Source organism: Notothenia rossii (genome assembly GCF_949606895.1).
Source record: "Notothenia rossii genome assembly, chromosome: 3".
Classification (NCBI taxonomy): domain Eukaryota; kingdom Metazoa; phylum Chordata; class Actinopteri; order Perciformes; family Nototheniidae; genus Notothenia; species Notothenia rossii.
This window is the reverse complement of record NC_136901.1, coordinates 75,339,310-75,358,252: the sequence shown is the minus strand read 5'-3', so window position 1 is coordinate 75,358,252 and position 18,943 is coordinate 75,339,310. Positions and strand designations below refer to the sequence as shown.

Sequence of the window (18,943 nt, the reverse complement as noted above, 5' to 3'; positions counted from 1 at the left end):
ATGTGAACACACAGGTTTCACATACATCAATGAGATACACTCTGGTTTAAGTGGAACAATCTCACTTGACCTTGCAAACAGTTTGACATAAAGAAGTATTGACCAGCAGCTCTGCAGCCTTACCTCTGGACAGCTAGTTTCTCCCCCTAAAGGCTGAAACTTGGCATGGTTGGCAGGTATGTCCACGGTGAAGATAGCTTTTGGATGAATATTGGACATTAACTCCGGAGTCTTCCGGTCATGATGACAGTGTGGGCAGTCAGGACGCAGCTCTCATCGTAGCCCTCGCCCTTAACCACAGGGTTTCACTTACAGACTAGAAAGTAGCCAGCTGAATTTTTTCGTAGATAAAAGTAAATTAGCAATGCACAAACGATTACTTGTCCAGTAGCCCAATACACATTCATTTAGAGATTATATTTAGATTGGATTTATAGGCCGAAGATATGGATTTTTGCATACAAATATTCATACAAAATAGAAAAAGCAGTTTGTGTCCTTCCTCTGCAGTGTACATTTTTTTCAAAAACTGACATTTAAAAAACAAAACAATATTCATGTTCAATACTTGAAGCACTAGAAAGAATAGATGTGGCTTTTCTAGTCCAGTGGAGTAATACAATGTGCTGCATTGATTTGGAGTCACTTGGTCACGTAGTCTGGAAGCTAATTGAGTAAATCAAGACTTTCAAAAAAAAGAAATGCAGACTTTCAAAAATATATTCATATAAAAGTTTCCGGTGTGCCAATACAACCTGGAGTCCTTGGGTTGCAGTAAATGGAAACTGTTAAATAACGATATTTATATAAAATAGAAGAAGCAAACACACAAAACCAGGTGTGTCCTACTCGTCCAGTTATGCTGTGTTGATTTGGAGTCACACGACAAGCTTTTGAAAAGAAACAAGCTGAATTTCGATAAATAAATAATAAACATCACTAAAATCCCATCAAAAGAGGCGTCCTACTTGTCTAGTGTAGTTACACCATGCTGCATTGATTTGGAGTCGCATGATATGGAAGCTATTCAGAAAACAAAAAAACAAATAATTGCATCTACATGGCAGATAGCGGTAGCATAGCACAAACCCACTCACACATGCACAGACAAGAACAGACAGACAATTAGACACTCATTCATGTTACAGTTGGTTCGACACTCCACCACTGTCAAGTACTTTATTCACAATAAGGTCATTTTCTTCTTTAAAAAATCATTTTTAATATACAACACAATTTTTGACAAGACAACTCCGTTTACAGCTAAATTTGAGCTCTTGAGTTCCAGCTTCTCTCATAACCAAAGCAAGCACGTAGATGATGGTAAGAGAAAGATGGAGTGGAAGAGACAGATGGACAGGGTCAAAGTTAGAAGAAAGAATGAGGAGAAGACAGTAAGAGAGGGAAATAGAAAGAGGACTACGCTTAGTATGATTTTTGTACTAAGAACCAAAATACTCAAATAAAATGAGAAAATAACAGTAATAAAAAACAGTAAGAAAGTAAGAGTTAAAGAGAAAAAAAAGCAGAGGTTACCGGGATGCTGTATCCAAGGCAACCTCACATGCATGTCTGTCTGTTTTGACGCTTCAGCTCTGTTCTGCCGCTTCACAAGTCCACATACACAAACACTCACGCAAATTTGAGTGTGTGCGCCCCCATATTCCAAGCGAGTGTGCATCTCTGGGGGTTAGAGGGGCGTGGGGGGGCACGGGAGGGTGGAGAGAGACAGGGAGGAGTCTGGGGGAGTGAGAGGGAGCAGATAAGTCATCCCATTCACATTTCTCCCTCATTCACTCCCTTCATCTCCCATCCTTCCCTCTTTTTCTAGAGCCGAGTAAAGAGTCTCTGTCTCCCGCATCACAGCTCCGGTCATCCTCTGTCCAACTGTGCCACTGTTTGTGTGTGTATGCGTGTGTAATATATATATAAATATATATCTATAAGCAATTCCATTTCTGTGGAAACCTGGGGTTGAAAACTGAGCAGAAGAAGCTGCTATTAGCTTGTATTAAGGGGACAAAAAGGAGCCTGTGACTTATATAAGGTCTAAGTTAATACTGTCATTAGTGTACTTTACAAAACATAAATTAGTAGAAGAAGATTAACTTCTTTGGGGAGTTGTGTTGATTCTGTAGTAGGGAATCCTCATCAGTGTTGGCCTGTGTGTTTGTGTGTGCATGTGAGAGTACTGGCAGGCAATGGGCACAAGCTCAAGAGTCTGTCAGAACGGGCAGGAGGAGGAGGTGTCGGGGTCAGGGTGGACAGAGAGATGACGAGGAGGAAGGAGAAAAGATGGACGCACCCATCAGCCAAATAGCCCTGGGCTCCTCCAAGAAAGGTTGTGTGGATGGCGCCACCTGGAGGGTAGGAAAGATTTAACAATTACACAAGGGTCTTGGCAGAGAGCGTTATCATACTGGCTGAATACAACATGCACAAACACAACCTTATCATGGGACATTTTTACAACAAGAATATAAGATCTCATCATCTAAGTGTGACAGTATGTTTGTACCTGCTATCTAGAAATGTAAGTGTAGGTGCGGGAGGGAGACCGTCCCTCTGACTGGCCGTTGGTCGAGACGTTCAGGAAGTCCCAGATCAGAATGGTGTCGTCGTGAGAACTGCTGATGATCTGAAACTCATCGAACTGAAGGCGGAACACGCGGCCAGAGTGCTCCTGGAAACACAATTCACAGATAATGTTTACATTCATACAAACAGGCAGAACATGGATGTTTCTGGGTCAGCAATATCACACATTGGTTGCAGGTTGACTGAAAAAACATCAATGTAAAATGGTTTGATTTGTCCATCACATATAAAGGCTTTACATCTGGGAAGCACTCGAGTTCCCCCACAGATATATATTAGAATACATTTTGAAAACCTCTTGGCAGTCCAACCTCAAAGGACTGTCACAAGTCTGCGATCCCATCAGGATCAATGATGGTAGACTAAATGTCAGTAACATCTCACAGAGTAAATCCACAGCAGATCAACCAGTGATAATACACTTAAGAGAGGCAGATTCTACTAAATGTTTTGAAAACAAAACTGATCATTATATCTGGCTTTACAATACAGTTTACTGAATAATTCTTAAATTATAAAGCATACATTACAAGTAGGTAACAGGCTCTCAGAAGGGACTTACCACTAGAGTGCGCAGACATAATGTGCTGGCGGGGGCCCGTGGGTCCAGCGCTGCCTGCAGGTCCCACACCTTGATCTTGCTGCAGGACGAAACGTGAGACAACAAAATGTCAGACACTAAATGCGTCTCATGCAGAAAGCTCTGTGTGTGTGTGTGTGTGTGTGTGTGTGCGTGTGTGTGAATGATACTGACCCATCGTAGGCGCCACTGACAATCCTTTTGTTATCGAAGCGGATGCAACGCACCAGCTCCTCGTGACCTTCCAGCACTCGCAAACATGCACCACACTCTATGTCCCATAACCTGGAGAGAGAGAAGTCTCAGTAAACACATAAGATCTCTCAGCTTTGACAGGGGGCCACTTTTACAGAAGAGCAGGGGCCAGTTATGCCCCCTGCCAATCTTTGGACTACATTAAGATCATCATCAAACAAATTATTTAGTTGGAAGTGATTTTAATAAATGGACATTTTAAATATAAATACAACATGATATCAACCATTTACATTGTAATTCTCACACGTACCGGATTGTGTTGTCGGATGAGCCGCTGACCACCAGGCGATCTCTGTACTGTAGACAGGCGATGCCCCTCTTATGACCATTTAGAGTGCGCACAAACTCACAGGTGCTGGTGCTCCATACCTACAGGGGGCAACACAGAGAGCGCTGTGAAACAGTGGCCTGTATTTATTCAGGAGTGCATCTCACCAAAGCTCATGATGATGGATTTGATGTAGGAACAAAGGGATTGCAGTAGAGCAGTGTGGACACCTCACAAGGGACGCATCATTTCAAACAATATGACAAATAATCCCCTTTGTGCTCAAAACTTTAAGCCATTTTCACACATGCAGTGTACCCATGTAACGTGGGGCCAAGTGTGAAAGCTGTATTTAAAAGTATGATTGCAGTGACAAGAAAGAGGGGCTCTCATGTGGGGCGATCAAACCAATCACAAGAGTATAATAATGACGAACACCCACACAGTGAGAGACCATAAGCAACACGTTTTCACAAGTCATCCATTGTTTTTCTAATAATGCATGATTCAGGTTACAGTAACACACGCAGCATAACAATCACAAACGATTGTTGAAACTTTGACCTTTCACTATAGTTTAGTCAAACAGACCGCCCTTTTAATAACATCCGTATTCCTTAACATAGGAAAAGTCAACACCCAAATATCCGTACATGAGGCCTGTCTTGCCACTTCTTTTTTTGGTTAGTTTAATGGCAGTTGCAATACCGCCACCTGCTGGACTGTCCCTAACCCCATGTTTTCAGGCATTGCCATGTTACGTATAAAAATAAGGTTGCAAGAAAGAAATGTTTCTGAAAGTTGAACATGTGTGAATAGTGAAAATAAGCTGCACTGCCTGAAAGGTTATCTTAGTCATTTCCCATGAACTGTGTGAGACAGAGGCTTTATAGTAATAACATGTCATAAAGCCCAAGCCCTGCAGCACTTCTCTAAAACACTTCTCAGTTGATGTTACCTTGATGGTGCGGTCCCCTGAGGCGGACACAATGTATTTGTCGTCGAAATCGACCACGTTGACGGCAGCTCGGTGTCCCACAAGGACACGACGAAGGCTGATGTCAGTAGGAGAGGCCATGTCCCAGACGGCAATTGAACGGTCTTTCGAGCAGGTGACCATCAGGCCGTTGGCGAAGCGCAGGTGAAGAACTGCCTCGTTGTGGTGGATCAGTGTGTTCAGTACCTCACCCGTCGTGACCTCCCACACCCTGCAGAGGAGGAAGGGAGAGAGAAGAGAAGTGGGAGGAATGATAAGAGCATAGGAGACAGAGGAAAAGAAAAGGCAGGAAGAAAAAAAATGGAGATGTGAAGACAAAGTGTGGAAGGAATGACAAAGAAGTGAGAAAAGTGGAAAGTGATGGAGGAAAGGGGGGAGTAGGACAAATAAGATATGGGCATTGGGGAGAGCAGTGAAAATGAAAAGAGGGTTGAGGATGCAGAGTGGAAAGGAAATGTAATGGTAATGAAGAAGAAAAGGGAACAATAGAGACAGGAGAGATAATAATGTTTATTAGTTTTACAATGGTGAGTAACTCAAGCTTCACACGCACACACTAACATGTCACTGAACTGTACCGCTGGGCATTGAGAGGGAAATACAGGAAACACTGGAAAAGCTGACAACCAAAACTACAAACAAAGTGCCCGTCAAGTTGTCGCTAAGGAAGTGAAGTCACATTTTCCTTGGATACCGCCCAGCAAGTAGGGCTGAAGTGTGAAGTTATAAGAGAATTAATACTGAGCTTCTGTGTGCAGTAGCCAAGCAAGTCTCAACATATACAAACACGCCAGGTCTTTAAATATCGGCAATAAAACTGTTGTACTATCTCTGGTAATCATAGTAAATCTGACTCATAAAACAATAAACAGCCTCATGTTTATTTCTTGTAAGCACTGTGAGCAGGTTGGGTGGGAACTAACAGTAAACTGGAGGCGCCTCAGGTACTTTTAATACTAGTTTAACATAACATTGTTACATTTCTTTTTATATGTTTCTAGTTATTGTGCTTTTTAATAATTGTTTTATTATTTGACTCATTGTGTTATTTTTAGGGCTGTCAGTCGATTAAAAATATTTAATCGCGATTAATCGCACATTTTTTATCCGTTCTAAATGTACCTTAGAGATATTTTTAAAGTTTTTAATACTCTTATCAACATATGAGTGGACAAATATGCTTTATGCAAATGTTTGTTTATTATCATTTGAACATTACAAATATTTGCCTCAATTCAACCTGGAACCTCTCTCATACAATAATACTGTGTGTGTGTGTGTGTGTGCGCGCGTGCATGCCCCTCCTCTGTTTTCATAATTGTCAAAGCATGAGACTGAAGTTCCCACTGTGGGTCAAAATAATGCGCTGTGACCCCGAGGTAACTGTCATTACTGAGTGAAGTCCAATAGTCTTCTTAAATCCTCCTCTACTTTCGCTGTTTGGACTTCATACAAATTGTGTATTTTCGACACAGTGGTGGCTCTGGAAGGCAACTCATAAGTGCAGTCGTTGGATGCGACCCGAATTATATCACGCAGCCCCTCGTCCTCCACAATGTTAATTGGCCTGCACGCTGTCGCCACCCATTTAGCAATCTTTGTTGAAAGTTTGCTGCTCGTAGACGTGTCCAGGCGTCTCCCCCGCACACTTTCAAGTGTGGTCTGCTGCAAGCGGGCGGCAGGAGCGGGGCTGTCGGCATCAGCAGTGTGCTTGGATTAGATGGTATTTTAAAACTCGATGCGCTCTGTCACTACGGGCAGCCGAGAACAAAAAAATGCACATGCGTTAATCGCGTTAAAATAATTAGTGGCGTTAATTTTGTTTTGCGTTAACAACGCGTTAACTTGACAGCCCTAGTTATTTTATATTGTATTTATTGCCTGTACAGCACTTTGGTCCACTGAGGTTGTTTTAAATGTGCTATATAAATAAATAAAGCTTAAGATTGAGATACTTGAGTCATGACTACGACTCTACGGACTATAATCAAACTGTATATGATGGCTGTTCAGATACATTTACACACGGCATCTATTGCACGTCTGTCCGTCCTGGGAGAGGGATCCCTCCTCTGTTGCTCTCCCTGAGGTTTCTCCCATGTTCCCCTTTAAACTGTGGGGTTTTCTCTGGAAGTTTTTCCTTGTACGATGTGAGGGTCAAAGGACAGAGGGTGTCGTATTGTCATACTGATATTCTGTACAAACTGTGAAGTCCACTGAGACAAATGTAACATTTGTGATATTGGGCTATATAAATAAACATTGATTGATTGATTGATTGATTGATACATGACCTTACTTTGAGCAGCTTCAATGAGCTTGGTGCAATATGGTTAGGAACGCTCATTTTAAGTCGTTAATAAACTGCTGAAATTCATTTTCTACATTTATTTCAAAATGCTTCGTTGTCCACTGCAACAACCATTTTTTTAGCAGAGGTGACATTTGCATCAGATATTTTGCCTAAGGTTCCTGGCAGGCTCTGAAGAGATGAAACACAATGGCTGATGTTTCAGGTGATAAGAGAACACGTCATGTTGTGAGTTTCTCTGTGAACTTATATTTTATTCTACAGACGCACTCACTTTTAAAATCTGAACAAACATTTAGCATCTTTAGGATGAGTGGTCTTATTGGATTTAGTGAAATCCCTTACAGGTGTGAACATATATGAAAAGTAATTATTTCTGCCATGCGACTTCTTTCATATAAATTAAAGATGATACGGATATTGCAAAAGAAGAGAGATGCTGTAGGTTTAATCTGTAAGCCAAACTATTGTTAAAGCTGCTGCTCTGTTCAGTTGTTGGCAGTAATGTATTCAAACAGAATAGTGGCTATGAAGATTGTTCTGCTATTACAATTACAACTTAGTGGAGTGAGAAAAGTAGATTAGAGTGTAAAAGACAAGTCAGTCAGTGTGTCACAAAGGGCAGGAATGCAGCATTTGGATAAGATCACAAAATGGATTTTATCATTCAAGTACATTCAAGAACACAGTCCGAGACCTATTAGGTCAAATAGGTGGTCTCGGAGCGCTTTCTAGTGAACTCTGGAGCGGTTCATCGCTGGTGGGAACGCAGTCCGCACCAAAACATAGGAAGTGTAGTATTTACGTGTCACAAGAACACGGGTGTCTTCAAAATCGTTAGCGAAAGAGTGAAGCAGAATGAAGTGTTGAACAGTGTCGTGTAAAGTAAAAACAACTATCAAACTAAAAACTATACATAAAAGTCAGAGTCCCCTGCCGTCGGTGAACCCCCCTCCTTACAGCAGAACGTCTCATTACATGTGTTGTAATGTTTTGTGTCGCACGTTGTCTGATTATATAATCATACGCGCCGTTGCTGTTGATATGCTCTCCAGATTAACAACAGCATGAAAATAACCTGCCGATGCTCCATGGCGGAGGCTCCGGTAGAAATTGCCGGGATTTGCGTTTTTTACCCGCTTAATGTCTGACCAACTGTTGAACAGCATTTCCGAGCACATGACTTGTGTTTAAAGTTTATAGTCCGTTTGAATTTTGCCCACAAACCGAACTTTCTGAAAAATGAAACAATGTAACAAACTGTGGTCTGGTGCGCACCAGAGGAGCGGACTCTTAGGTGTGAATGCCCCCTTAAACTATCTGATTGGATGTGTTTCAATATTAAAGATGTGTACAAAAAGATGGGACCGATCTGTGATACAATAAACAATTTTAAAAGTTTAAGCATATTGATGAATATAAGGATAACATCGCAAGACACATTTTGGATGTGATGAATCTGACATCAAATGTTCCCATTGTCCCACGCCTGACGGCCCGTCCACACGGCGGCGTGCGTTGCCGCTTCAACGCTTCTGCCCATTCACTTTGAATGGGGTGACGTCATGATTCGCCAAACTGCATTGTGGGAGCAAAGCATAGCTTCTCTCGCGGTGCTCGCTGCAAAAGTAGAGCATTGGCTTTACTGCGCCCAAACTATTTAAAAAAAAAAAAAAAGTATTAACTACTCTGTTTTGTAGATTTTTGAAACGGAAACAAAAGTGTCATGTACTTTTGGCACAAATGACTTCTTCAACACCAAGGCTGACTAATGGATACAAAAAGAAACCTGGAGAAGCTCATTACTGTTGACTTATAACCTGACCGCTAGAGATAATAGCCTAGTAGTAAAATAATGGAGTATCAGAAATCTTGTCTTTATAAAAGCCCATCTTCTCCTTCCCCCCCCACATCTCATTATAGTGCCAAAGCTAACCAAGGGTGTACATTGTGTTCAAACTAAAAATATATGAACTAAAGATGAACAAATGTCATTGGATCCCAGCAGTTAATCCCTTTAAGTCATCCAAACATCCAGCCTAATTAACTCTGAGTAACAGGTTTCTTCAGCTGGTCACTCTCCAAAAACACATTGTGTTCATTCGGTTACTGAATGTGTGTCGTACCTGACAGTCGAGTCAGAAGACCCGGTGACGATGACCCTCTCGTCGTACTGCAGACACAACACTGATCCTGTGTGACCGGTCAGTATCTTCAGACACTCCAGAGACTGCTTATCCCAGATCTGTCAGGAGACCGGAGGAGAAGAAGAAGGGAGAAAGATGAGTGAAGCAGAGGAAGAGGACACGGAAAGAGGTCAAACGAGTGGTTGTATAAAGGTTGCAGATTGGGGTTATGTTAACATCGGCCTGTTCTCACAGCAGTGTGCATGCCCCACTTCCCCACTGCTGAGCTCTGATTGAGTACGTAAGAGCCATTCAGCCTTTCCCTGGGTAAGCGTCAGCCTCCTCCAAACAATAGGACAAATGCACCCTTCTCCTCCCTAAATCCTCCCCTCCTCTTCATCATCATCTTCTTCTTCTCCCCTCCTAGGCCAGACAGCTAAGTGGAACACACAACGGGTTTGGAGCTGAGCCCTTTTATCCTTTAATTCACTTGTGTTTTTTTCTCAGTGTCTGCTGGGTTAGCTCAGCGCCACAGACAATAAAATGCTAAGCCACACTGAGCACTGAGAAAAGATTCATTTCATACAGCAGGTAGAGGAAAACAACCTCACACACAGCATGCATGTGCTTTCATGGCCAACATGTTGGGCTCTGAACTGCTGCTGCTGATACACACAAATAAGATGTTCAAGTCTAATGTATGCCTAACTGCTAGGGCTGTAGTTATATTCCAGTCTTGACAGATACCAATCAGTGATTAATAAAAGTACAACAGAAATGTCAGGTCAAATTGAGCTTTGCCTTTACTGCTTATGAGTTTTAAAGTGATTTATTCTCACCACATTTCTTCTCTCTAACCTTGATCAAAGAGGGGGTTGCAGCTACTGCGTCCTTAACCAGCTCTGTTGTGGGCCAGTAAATGTATTGTGCAAAACATTTCATGAGTGAAATGTGGAACAATGCGGTGTATAGAAACAACTAGCCTCACTCTGCAATTAATTTGTCCTGATAAATTACTGTTACATCATCAATCTTTTCACCTCAGATGTGCATAAACTAGAAGTGATGTACTTCTTTTGAATATGTGTGAAATTATTGATCATCCTTTTGGTATCAACCATAAGAAGCAGGTACTTCTGGTTATTGTTGATGTGGGATATTAAAATCATGTCATGCATCTCTTTCCTGTTGTACACGGCCCCCTTAGACATAAAGGAAGAGTATCTCACATAATGAAACAAACAGCCTTTTATGCATTTTTAAATTAACGTGTCCACTACACAGACAGCTCAGGTAGTTCTGGACCAGAAGCTTTGTGTGGCCAGGTAGTCTAGTAAAGATTAAAACAAATGAAATGGGCATGGTAATAATCTCAGACCTCGGTTGTTGACCGTTTGATAAAAGCGTACCTTGATGGAATTGTCTCTAAGGCCACTGATGATCTTGTCATCGTCGTACTGGAGGCAGTAAACCCCTTTACTATTTTCTGAGCGACACTGAATCCTCTGCAAGTTGTGTCTGCCACATCGCCAATTTGCCTCGATAGTCTGGAGAAAAGATGGGGAAACAATGAGAAACAGAAACACAGAAGGCAAACAGAGGAAGAGAAGCACTGCAGTTAAACAGAGTGAGATTATGGAGTCAAACCGAATGTTATGTTACTGGAGAGATCAGTAACACCAGAACCATAACCTAAACATCTTTTGTTAGCTGTAATCAACATTTTCTACATGTGAGCATTTTGTGTAAAAAAAACAACACTTCTGAAAAGTGCAAATACATTTGTAATTTAAATATAAAACCATTAGATTAGCCAATGGGAAGTAGAGTGTAATTGCTCAAAACATCTGCTCATGACATTTTGAAATGCAGCTTTAGGAACATGTTTCATAGAGTTTTGAAATGCACTGCCTGCAAAATGTCCTTTTTAACAATGAAGGAAATCTGATCAATCTGATGCAATAATAATAACAACGACTGCTTTTAGAGTCGATTACTGGAGAAAACAGGTAATACTGAAATCCATTTCCTGCGTCTTACCTCTATGTCTTGGATGATCTTGGGATAAAGGGAGTGATAGTAGGAGTTGGGTGGGACTTCTGGCGTACGGTTCTTGAACAGATATTTCTCCCTAGGGGAAGAAAAATATAAAAATGACAGCTGCTTTGTATCCACTGGGATTTTTCCTTTCTTTGAATGCAGAAAGTCAAGACCAACCAAGTATAACTGTACTGCTATCCACTTTAAATTATCTTAAATAAATGCCAGGTAAAAAGAACACTTAACAAGTTTACTGAAGACACGTAGTTTACCTAGAAACTCAAGACAGCATGCAGCCATTTTACACTAAAGTATGTGTATCCTCTCACCACTGGTGTCTCTCAGACAGGCCTTTCCAGAGCGGGTCGGTGCGGACCATGCGTTCGATGAGCTTCTTCCACAGCATACCCTCAGAGATGACCCTCTGCCACTCCTTACACACCAACTCTGCCGAGCAAAGCGAGCGTGCATCCAGGAAAGACAGGATGTTCTCCGCTATGTGATCCAAGCCTTGGGCTAGAGGGAGGAAGGGAAGAGTCTGAGTGTTGGCTGTGAAATTAATAGGATTTCATACACTCGCTTTATCTGTGCCTGGTTTTTTTAAGTAATCCTTGTTTGTTGGTATTTATTATCAATACTTAGAAATGTCTTTAAAACAAAATCAGCAATAGAAAAACCGGCTTGAACATTTTAGGAATACCATGTAGTACAAACGTTCTCTAGTTTAATCTATGTTGTTGTTGTTGAAGGCCATATTAACTCTTAACTTCTAGGTTTGTAGCAGAGAAAAAACTTGGCCATGGATGAAAATCTTTTGAATAGACTTCGCCGTTATAAGATCTGGATATTGTTTGAGCAAATCTGTAAAAAAACAAAATATTGTCTGTACTGATGGGTATTGTTTAAAAGGTTACGATACCAGTACCAAATCCAGTACCCTTAAATATACTACACCGATACTTTTTAAAGTTTTTAAATGAAATACCCATAATGTTACTGTAAGCATTCTATACTGTAAAAATCCCACCACTCCACCCAAATTATTTTAACAGTAATACATTTTGAAAAGGTTGAAATGACAAAAATATATATTTTTACTGCGCTCAACATCTTCTGACTACAGACTATGAGTTGGGGGTCATTAGTGGGCCACAAGTCACCCTAGAGGTGATTTGCTTCAAACACAACCAGAGAGATAGGCAATTGTTTTCAAATTCTGGCAACAAAAAGGATTAAATGCTGTTATCGTTTGACTGACTGGAGAAGTCTCAAAACGACTTGGTGCTGGTTTATAATGATCAATACCTTAAAGGGTATCAAGCAGAGATACACAGCCTAACTGTGGTCACACTGCGTCAGAGAAGATGGAGCGCACACTGTTGGAGTTCTTGCTACCAATTGTTGCCTTTTATTTTGTCTTTGTACCTGGCAGCGCAGTGATGAAGTCCCTCTGCAGCATGGGTTTGAGGTAGGAGTTGATGTGGCCGTGCTGGTAGTGGCACATACGGGAGATCAGGCGCTCGACAAACTCCACCTGGTCGGCCTCCGACCACTGGTCGAACAGGGCGATGCAGTGTTCCTTCTCCTTTTCATAGTTCCCCTCTGACGGACGCTTGCGTGACACGGCAACAGGACCATTACTAATCTGTACATTTGAGAAAACACATTTTAAAAATTCTATTTGAGATACTACATTAGAATACAAAAACAATAGCAACTCAATCCTTGTCAGGTAATTTTTCCATCCTTAAAAACAGCTGGTGAACAGGATCAAGAGGAAGTTCTTATTGGTGGACCCGACTTAAAATCACTTTCCATTGCCGAGGTTTAAAGGTGGGGTAGGTCATTTTGGAGAAACCAGCTTGAGTGCGCAAGAATTTGAAAATACACAACCGGGAAAAATCTGCCACTTCCTTACAGAGCCCCTCCTCCAACACAGACAAGATACGTTTGTGCAGGAGATGGAAGGCTGACAGGCAGGTAGGCCATCCCTGGCTGATCGTGCTTTTTACAGCACTACGGCTTCCACAGATGATTTTTTTTTTTATGTATTTTTTGTCAAAGCATTAAATATATTCATTGCTATCGGGATGTTAAGAGCATTCCATGGAATATAACAAAAAGTGTTTCTGAAATAAATTACATACCCCACCTTTAATGCTATTAAACCACTAAAAGCCTGCAGTATTGTGGGTGTTTGTGGGAATAAGAATGTATTTAAAGGAATGTTAATGTCAACATCAGTGTGAAGTTTATACTTGAATTGAAGAGGATACCATAGTATACTAAGAGTACAATCACAATTTAAAATACTGATAAACTGCACTTCCTTAAATGTTGTAATGATTTTGAAGGCTGTGCTTTAACTATAATATCGCCAACCTTTTATAGGAGGGTTCACCTTGGTAGGATATTTTAATATAAGTAATGAACTTATTAAGTATGACATTCTTATGTAGCATATACATATTTGAAAAAAACTGTAATTTTAAAGCATCTAAGCAGGAGGTCTTTATTTGTTGACACGAAGCTGCCGTCATGGATCCACAAAGTTAACACACACACCTTGAGAACTGTGGTCTTCTTTGGCGACAAATCATCCACGAGGGTCTGTGAATCCATCCCTGACGTGTTCTGTAGACAATAAAAAAAACAAAAACACAAGAGGTGTGGGTTATTGTTTTTATTTTATTTTTGCATGATCTGTGTTGAAGGCACTGTGAGAGCCGGGGCAGCGGTGTGGACAGCGCTGGACACAAGAGTGCCACAAACACAGCCAAGAAAGGGGAACCATCATGACTTCTGAGGCGAGCACAAACACCCGTGCATACACACACACACACATGGAGTAAAAACAACTAAGCACCGCAACAAAAGGAATCTATTCGCTTGCTTGTCTATGATGTTGGCTAAGTAGTCTGGACAGGAAATTAAACTGCAGCATCTTGGGTATGTCACTGGCAGCAGCACGGGCAGGACTGTAATAAAATCTGATAGTGACTAACAGCATACAGACAGGACAGAAAAAGAAAAAATACTGGGAGTTGACCGGATCCTACCAATATCTAGCAAGTCCCTTAGTGCACTGCAAAGATGCTACAGTGCCTCAAGTCATTTCAATAGCAACACTTTGATGGCACAAATCACTCATTGACAGACTGACCTGTCTCTTGACAACTAACACAAAATATATTTAGTTTTAATAAACATAAATGGCAAAGAACAGGTTCTTTATAGCATATACACTTCTTTGGACAGTCCAGCAGCAATATCATAATCTTTGATTCATCATCACATAAGTAAAAACCAACATGGAGACCTGCCATTATCTATGAGGGCTGTCTGTTTACTTTTTTTTTTAGATGTGACTAAAGATACGCCTGAGTTTTGATGTCAGGAGACCGCCTTAAACCAACATGTTTGCACACGGTAACATTTACTTTTTCACAAAACAAGCCTATTCCTGAACTATGAAGCCTTTGAAGACTCTCCTGAAATGAACAGGGAACCAACAACCAGATCACAAAAAAAAAAAAAGGTATTAATGTATCCATTATTACCAGATGGACTTCCAAGTCACTAACTAATTCAAGGAAATAGGAAAAACAAAAAGGTTTTACCTGGGACAGTTGATCCTATCAAATATATGCGTAGGTGATGACTGAGACAAGGTCAGTCTTTGAAAACAACATTGTTGGCAAAAAAGGTAGATTAGAGATCTCTTTGTATTCATCTGTTACTGCTTCTTCAGCAGGCTTTCTTCATATCAATTATACTAAAAGTTATACTTATTTACAGGATCGTTTTTAAGAAAAACCCGAAACCCCTTCAAGATCTTTAAAATGTTTTGCTTAATGTAATTATCCATCTAAGATGGTGACACAGCTAAATGTGGAGAGCAAAACCAAAAAAGAACAGATAAGTTGTTGGCACTAACCAACACACAAACCAACGGTCGGGTACCAAGAACCAAGCAGACGGTACGAGAAGCCAGAACGGGCTTGCTGATGTTGATGATCATGCAGAGCAGAAGAAGAGAAGGAAAGAAAAATAAAAAACAGACAGACCAGGTTTGGTCAGGCAGGCAGGCAAGCAAGCATGTATCCTTTCAGAGCTTGAAGGGAGACCCCGCACCTCGGCCCTCACACCTCCAGGTAGAAGGCAAGAAAATGTTACTCAGTGTGGGGTTTTTCTCTGGTACCCCCTGCATCCTCCCTCCACTCACACCAAATTACTTATATATAATAGTGTACTATTTACGCTGAATGTAAAAGCATTCCCTTTTCATTACACAAAACCCTGTTTGACTTTTTAAGTGACCTGAGGACTGGTTTAGATGCAACAACTGTGATTTAACATCATTATAAGTTAATTACAGTTTATAAAGCTACAATTCTTTGTCAAGCAGGGAGAGTCTGAGGACACACCAGAGAAGAACCTGAGAGCAGTGTGCTTCCAACAGGGAGGAAAGGACAACATAAGGTGAGGAGGTAGGAGGGTGAGCGGGTGCAGTCTGCACCAGGGTGGTATGAGGAGTCATGTGGAGTGGGCTCAGAAGTGAAGGATGAGGAGATGGCAAGGGAGGAAAGGGAAGGGAGAGGAGAAGGAGCAGCAGAATTAAGAGGAGAGAACCTGGTTGTGAGCCCGGTTGGAGGGGATGCTCTGCAGGCACCTGAGTGCACACAAACTCTCAGCCACCGAGGAGCAGCCCAGCCAGAGAGAGCGAGGCACAGAGCACTGTGTGAAAGAGAGAGAGGAAGGGAGGAGGAGAACCAAGTGGACAGGGTGAGGGAGGCAGAGAAAGGGAAGAGCAAGAGACCAGAGATGGGAAGTAAAGGAAAAGGGGGGGTGGGGTGTGTTGATGAGGGAAGTTGGGAGGAGGAAACCAAAGGGGATGAGTGAATGGATGGATCAATGAATGAAAGGATGGAAGTGGTGAGGAGTTGGCGAGGAATAGGACAGGCGGTGGAAAAGTTCAAATATAAATATAATGGGATAATAAATAAGGTTTGGTTTGAAATTGAGAGGAGGTGGGTGTGTAACCATCAAAGGTGAGGAGAGGAGAAGAGGGGAGGAGGTGGGGGATAGTGAGGGGAAAAACCAGTATTAGAGCTACACACACATTGACAGTGAGCGCAGGAACACACACTCCATCACACACAAGATACAGACTGATAAACATACACACAGAAGCATTATTAGACATGAACTGGGTGGGGATAGGTAGAGGGGGAGGGGGGGGGGGGGGGGGGAGTAATAGTCAATGTTGGTCTCTTGTTTTGACAGAAACCCCACCCACTGTTCTGCCATCCCCACTCTCATGAGTGATTATTGATTATCACTGGGACAAAAATGATATAAAAACAAATAAATGCAGAGACAACCAGGACAAAATTGAAAATGGTTTGTAGGACTGTGAGATTACAGACCACAACCCCTGCTCAAATGCAGATTTATTTTAATTGTAATAGTTGTGTCCATCTATCACGTTTTGTTCTTCAGCGATAGACAAATATAAATGATGTAAAATATAACTAAGTTGTTAGGATACTGTAGTATGTGCTATTGTGGACAGATACATTACATTGCATACTATGTTAGGCTAATAAACTCCTTTCAACATTAATATGTCTTTAAATGTTACTTGCTAAACATGTTGGCACATTTATATTTTCTGTATTTATAATCAAGTCATTATTTTGAAAGCAATTGACCTATTACATTTCATTGTATAAAGGTTTGTTATGCTTATCAACACCTTACTTAAGTATCCTTCGGTCTCTTGGTGAATTTTCATTTCTCTGAAGTAAGTTATTCACCGTTTGTAAAACATCTGTAGTAGTTTTGGATAGGACCTTTCAGCAAAAAATAGGCACTACCTGCTCACTCATGCACTAGAGTGTGTCACAGGAGACGTCTGGTCCCTATAATCGACAAAACAATCTAAGATATTAATGTAACTTTTAGGGCCTAACGTGCTATGTCAATAGCAATACAATTGATGTGTTTGTTGGGGAAGCTGAGGGCTGTGCGGTACTTCAGATATGTAGTACGAGGAGCAGCCACACGAAAGGAAACACATCCATACTTTAATTGACTAAACACAGTTGTGCCTAATCTTAAATTGCGTCTTCCTGGAGACCACTTTGACCCCTGTAATCTTAATGTTAGCTATTACTGAGCTAACGTTAGCCTAGCTGGTTAGCTTATCAAGATAGCTTATCATTTAACAGGAAAGAGACCTTATTGACCAAAATATGACCGTATATAGAGAGGAAGCGACATTAAACGGAGAGTTCGTGATTCTGGTTAACAATAGAGTTTTCATCACCCAGGTCAATTGTCTGTTTTGGTATGGTAATAGCTGTCAAGTACACCTAGCATTTTTAGCATCTTAGCTACAAAGCTAATTGCTACCTCGCTAATCGTGGTAAACGCTATGTGAATGAAAAAGTACTACACTTCCTTCTACGCACTTTGAAAATATAAACAGAGAACCAGCACACTGTTACGATGTTTAACAACATCCCGTTGTATAATGAAATGTACTTGACTGATCCACGTATCGATTACCATGAAGACGCCTAACATAAAGTACATAATATAACATACCCGTACATTTGCGTGGTTGATCGCCCTGTAGCCTGTGTTAGCTGCGAGGCTAGGTATCAGACAGGGCCCAGTTAAAGTGGCGCAGCGTCACCGCAGTGAGCGTTACCCCGAGGATCCTGTCTTCGGCCGACGACCGGACGTCTACCGTTCAATTCCTCCGCTGTGTACCAGTGTTATCTCAAACAACAAATGACTATAATCTATCAGATGCCGAAGTCAAGGTCTCGGCTATTTGTTTATCCAGTATGCGGAGCAATCCTAGCGAAATGTATCGATAATTTCAGGCCCTCCCTCTGTTTTCTGGTCCCCCCTCCTTTCTCCTCCACCTCTCAAGCCGCTTCAGCTCGTTCCTGCCGTCGAGTGGAGTCTCGGCTCTTACCCCCGAAATAAGAGCGATACTGAACACTTCGGATGTCCAGGATGCCATAACGAAACGATTCTTACCATAAGCTCCAACGTTTTGTCCTCCATCTCCGGCTCCATGTTGACGATCCCCCCCGAAACTCGCTCTGAAAATGGAAACCCAGCCCTGCGTCGGCGGCCCGCAAATGCAGAGACGTCATTCACTTCGCTCAACCACACAGCTTTGGTAGGGCAGTGTCAAAAGGGTGGGTGGGGGCGATGGTAACGCCCATGCGATGAAAAAACGCGCTGATTGGACAGATTTGGTCAAAGGGGGAGTGATTTCGTAAGTTTGCTTTTTATTGATTGGCTTACCGTGCTACCAAGGCTTCCCCGGTGACTCCCCCAAACAAAAGGGCAAATGGATGAAGATGCTGTTGCTATCCTGAAGTGGAATACACTAAGGCAAAATCAATCATCCGCATAGCTTTGCTATGAGCTGCTGCAGGATGTCGGCGGTTGTAATGTCATGTGTGATTAAAGGAAATGTTAATTGTAATCCTGTCCAAAAACCAGTAACTGATATTGTGTTTTCAAGTTGTTTTTTCTTCAAATATTTGAAAAAATAAGGCCAAATACAATTCAGAGAAGATGTTTGGGTTGTTTCATGATATCTCCACCAAATTGCATATCTTAGACATATGCTTAAAAAGAATGCAAGTGAATACACAGAGGGATGAAAGTTACACCAGGGACCTCTTGCATAAAAGCATGTCAGAGTTCACATCACAACTTTGAGTAAACATGAAAC

General features: G+C 41.6%; 1 protein-coding gene across 3 annotated transcripts; it reads right to left on the bottom strand.

Annotated features, from left to right (window-relative positions):
- Positions 1-1,136: 1,136 nt before the first annotated feature.
- On the bottom strand, positions 1,137-18,393 carry fbxw11a (F-box and WD repeat domain containing 11a). Of its 3 annotated transcripts, none has more exons than XM_079669911.1 (13): positions 18,235-18,393; positions 13,744-13,812; positions 12,604-12,823; positions 11,508-11,694; positions 11,179-11,269; positions 10,548-10,685; positions 9,139-9,257; positions 4,663-4,912; positions 3,687-3,805; positions 3,353-3,463; positions 3,161-3,239; positions 2,519-2,683; positions 1,137-2,360 (listed from the first exon to the last, which is right to left on the bottom strand). In XM_079669911.1, exons 1-12 carry the CDS (start codon positions 18,271-18,273, stop codon positions 2,522-2,524), a joined length of 1,584 nt encoding a protein of 527 aa, XP_079526037.1. In that variant the 5' UTR covers positions 18,274-18,393; the 3' UTR covers positions 1,137-2,360; positions 2,519-2,521. The 3 variants fall into 3 exon arrangements, with proteins under 3 accessions (XP_079526037.1, XP_079526038.1, XP_079526039.1); XM_079669912.1 differs by lacking the exon at positions 18,235-18,393 and adding an exon at positions 17,797-18,006; XM_079669913.1 differs by lacking the exon at positions 18,235-18,393 and adding an exon at positions 15,811-15,923.
- Positions 18,394-18,943: the final 550 nt, after the last annotated feature.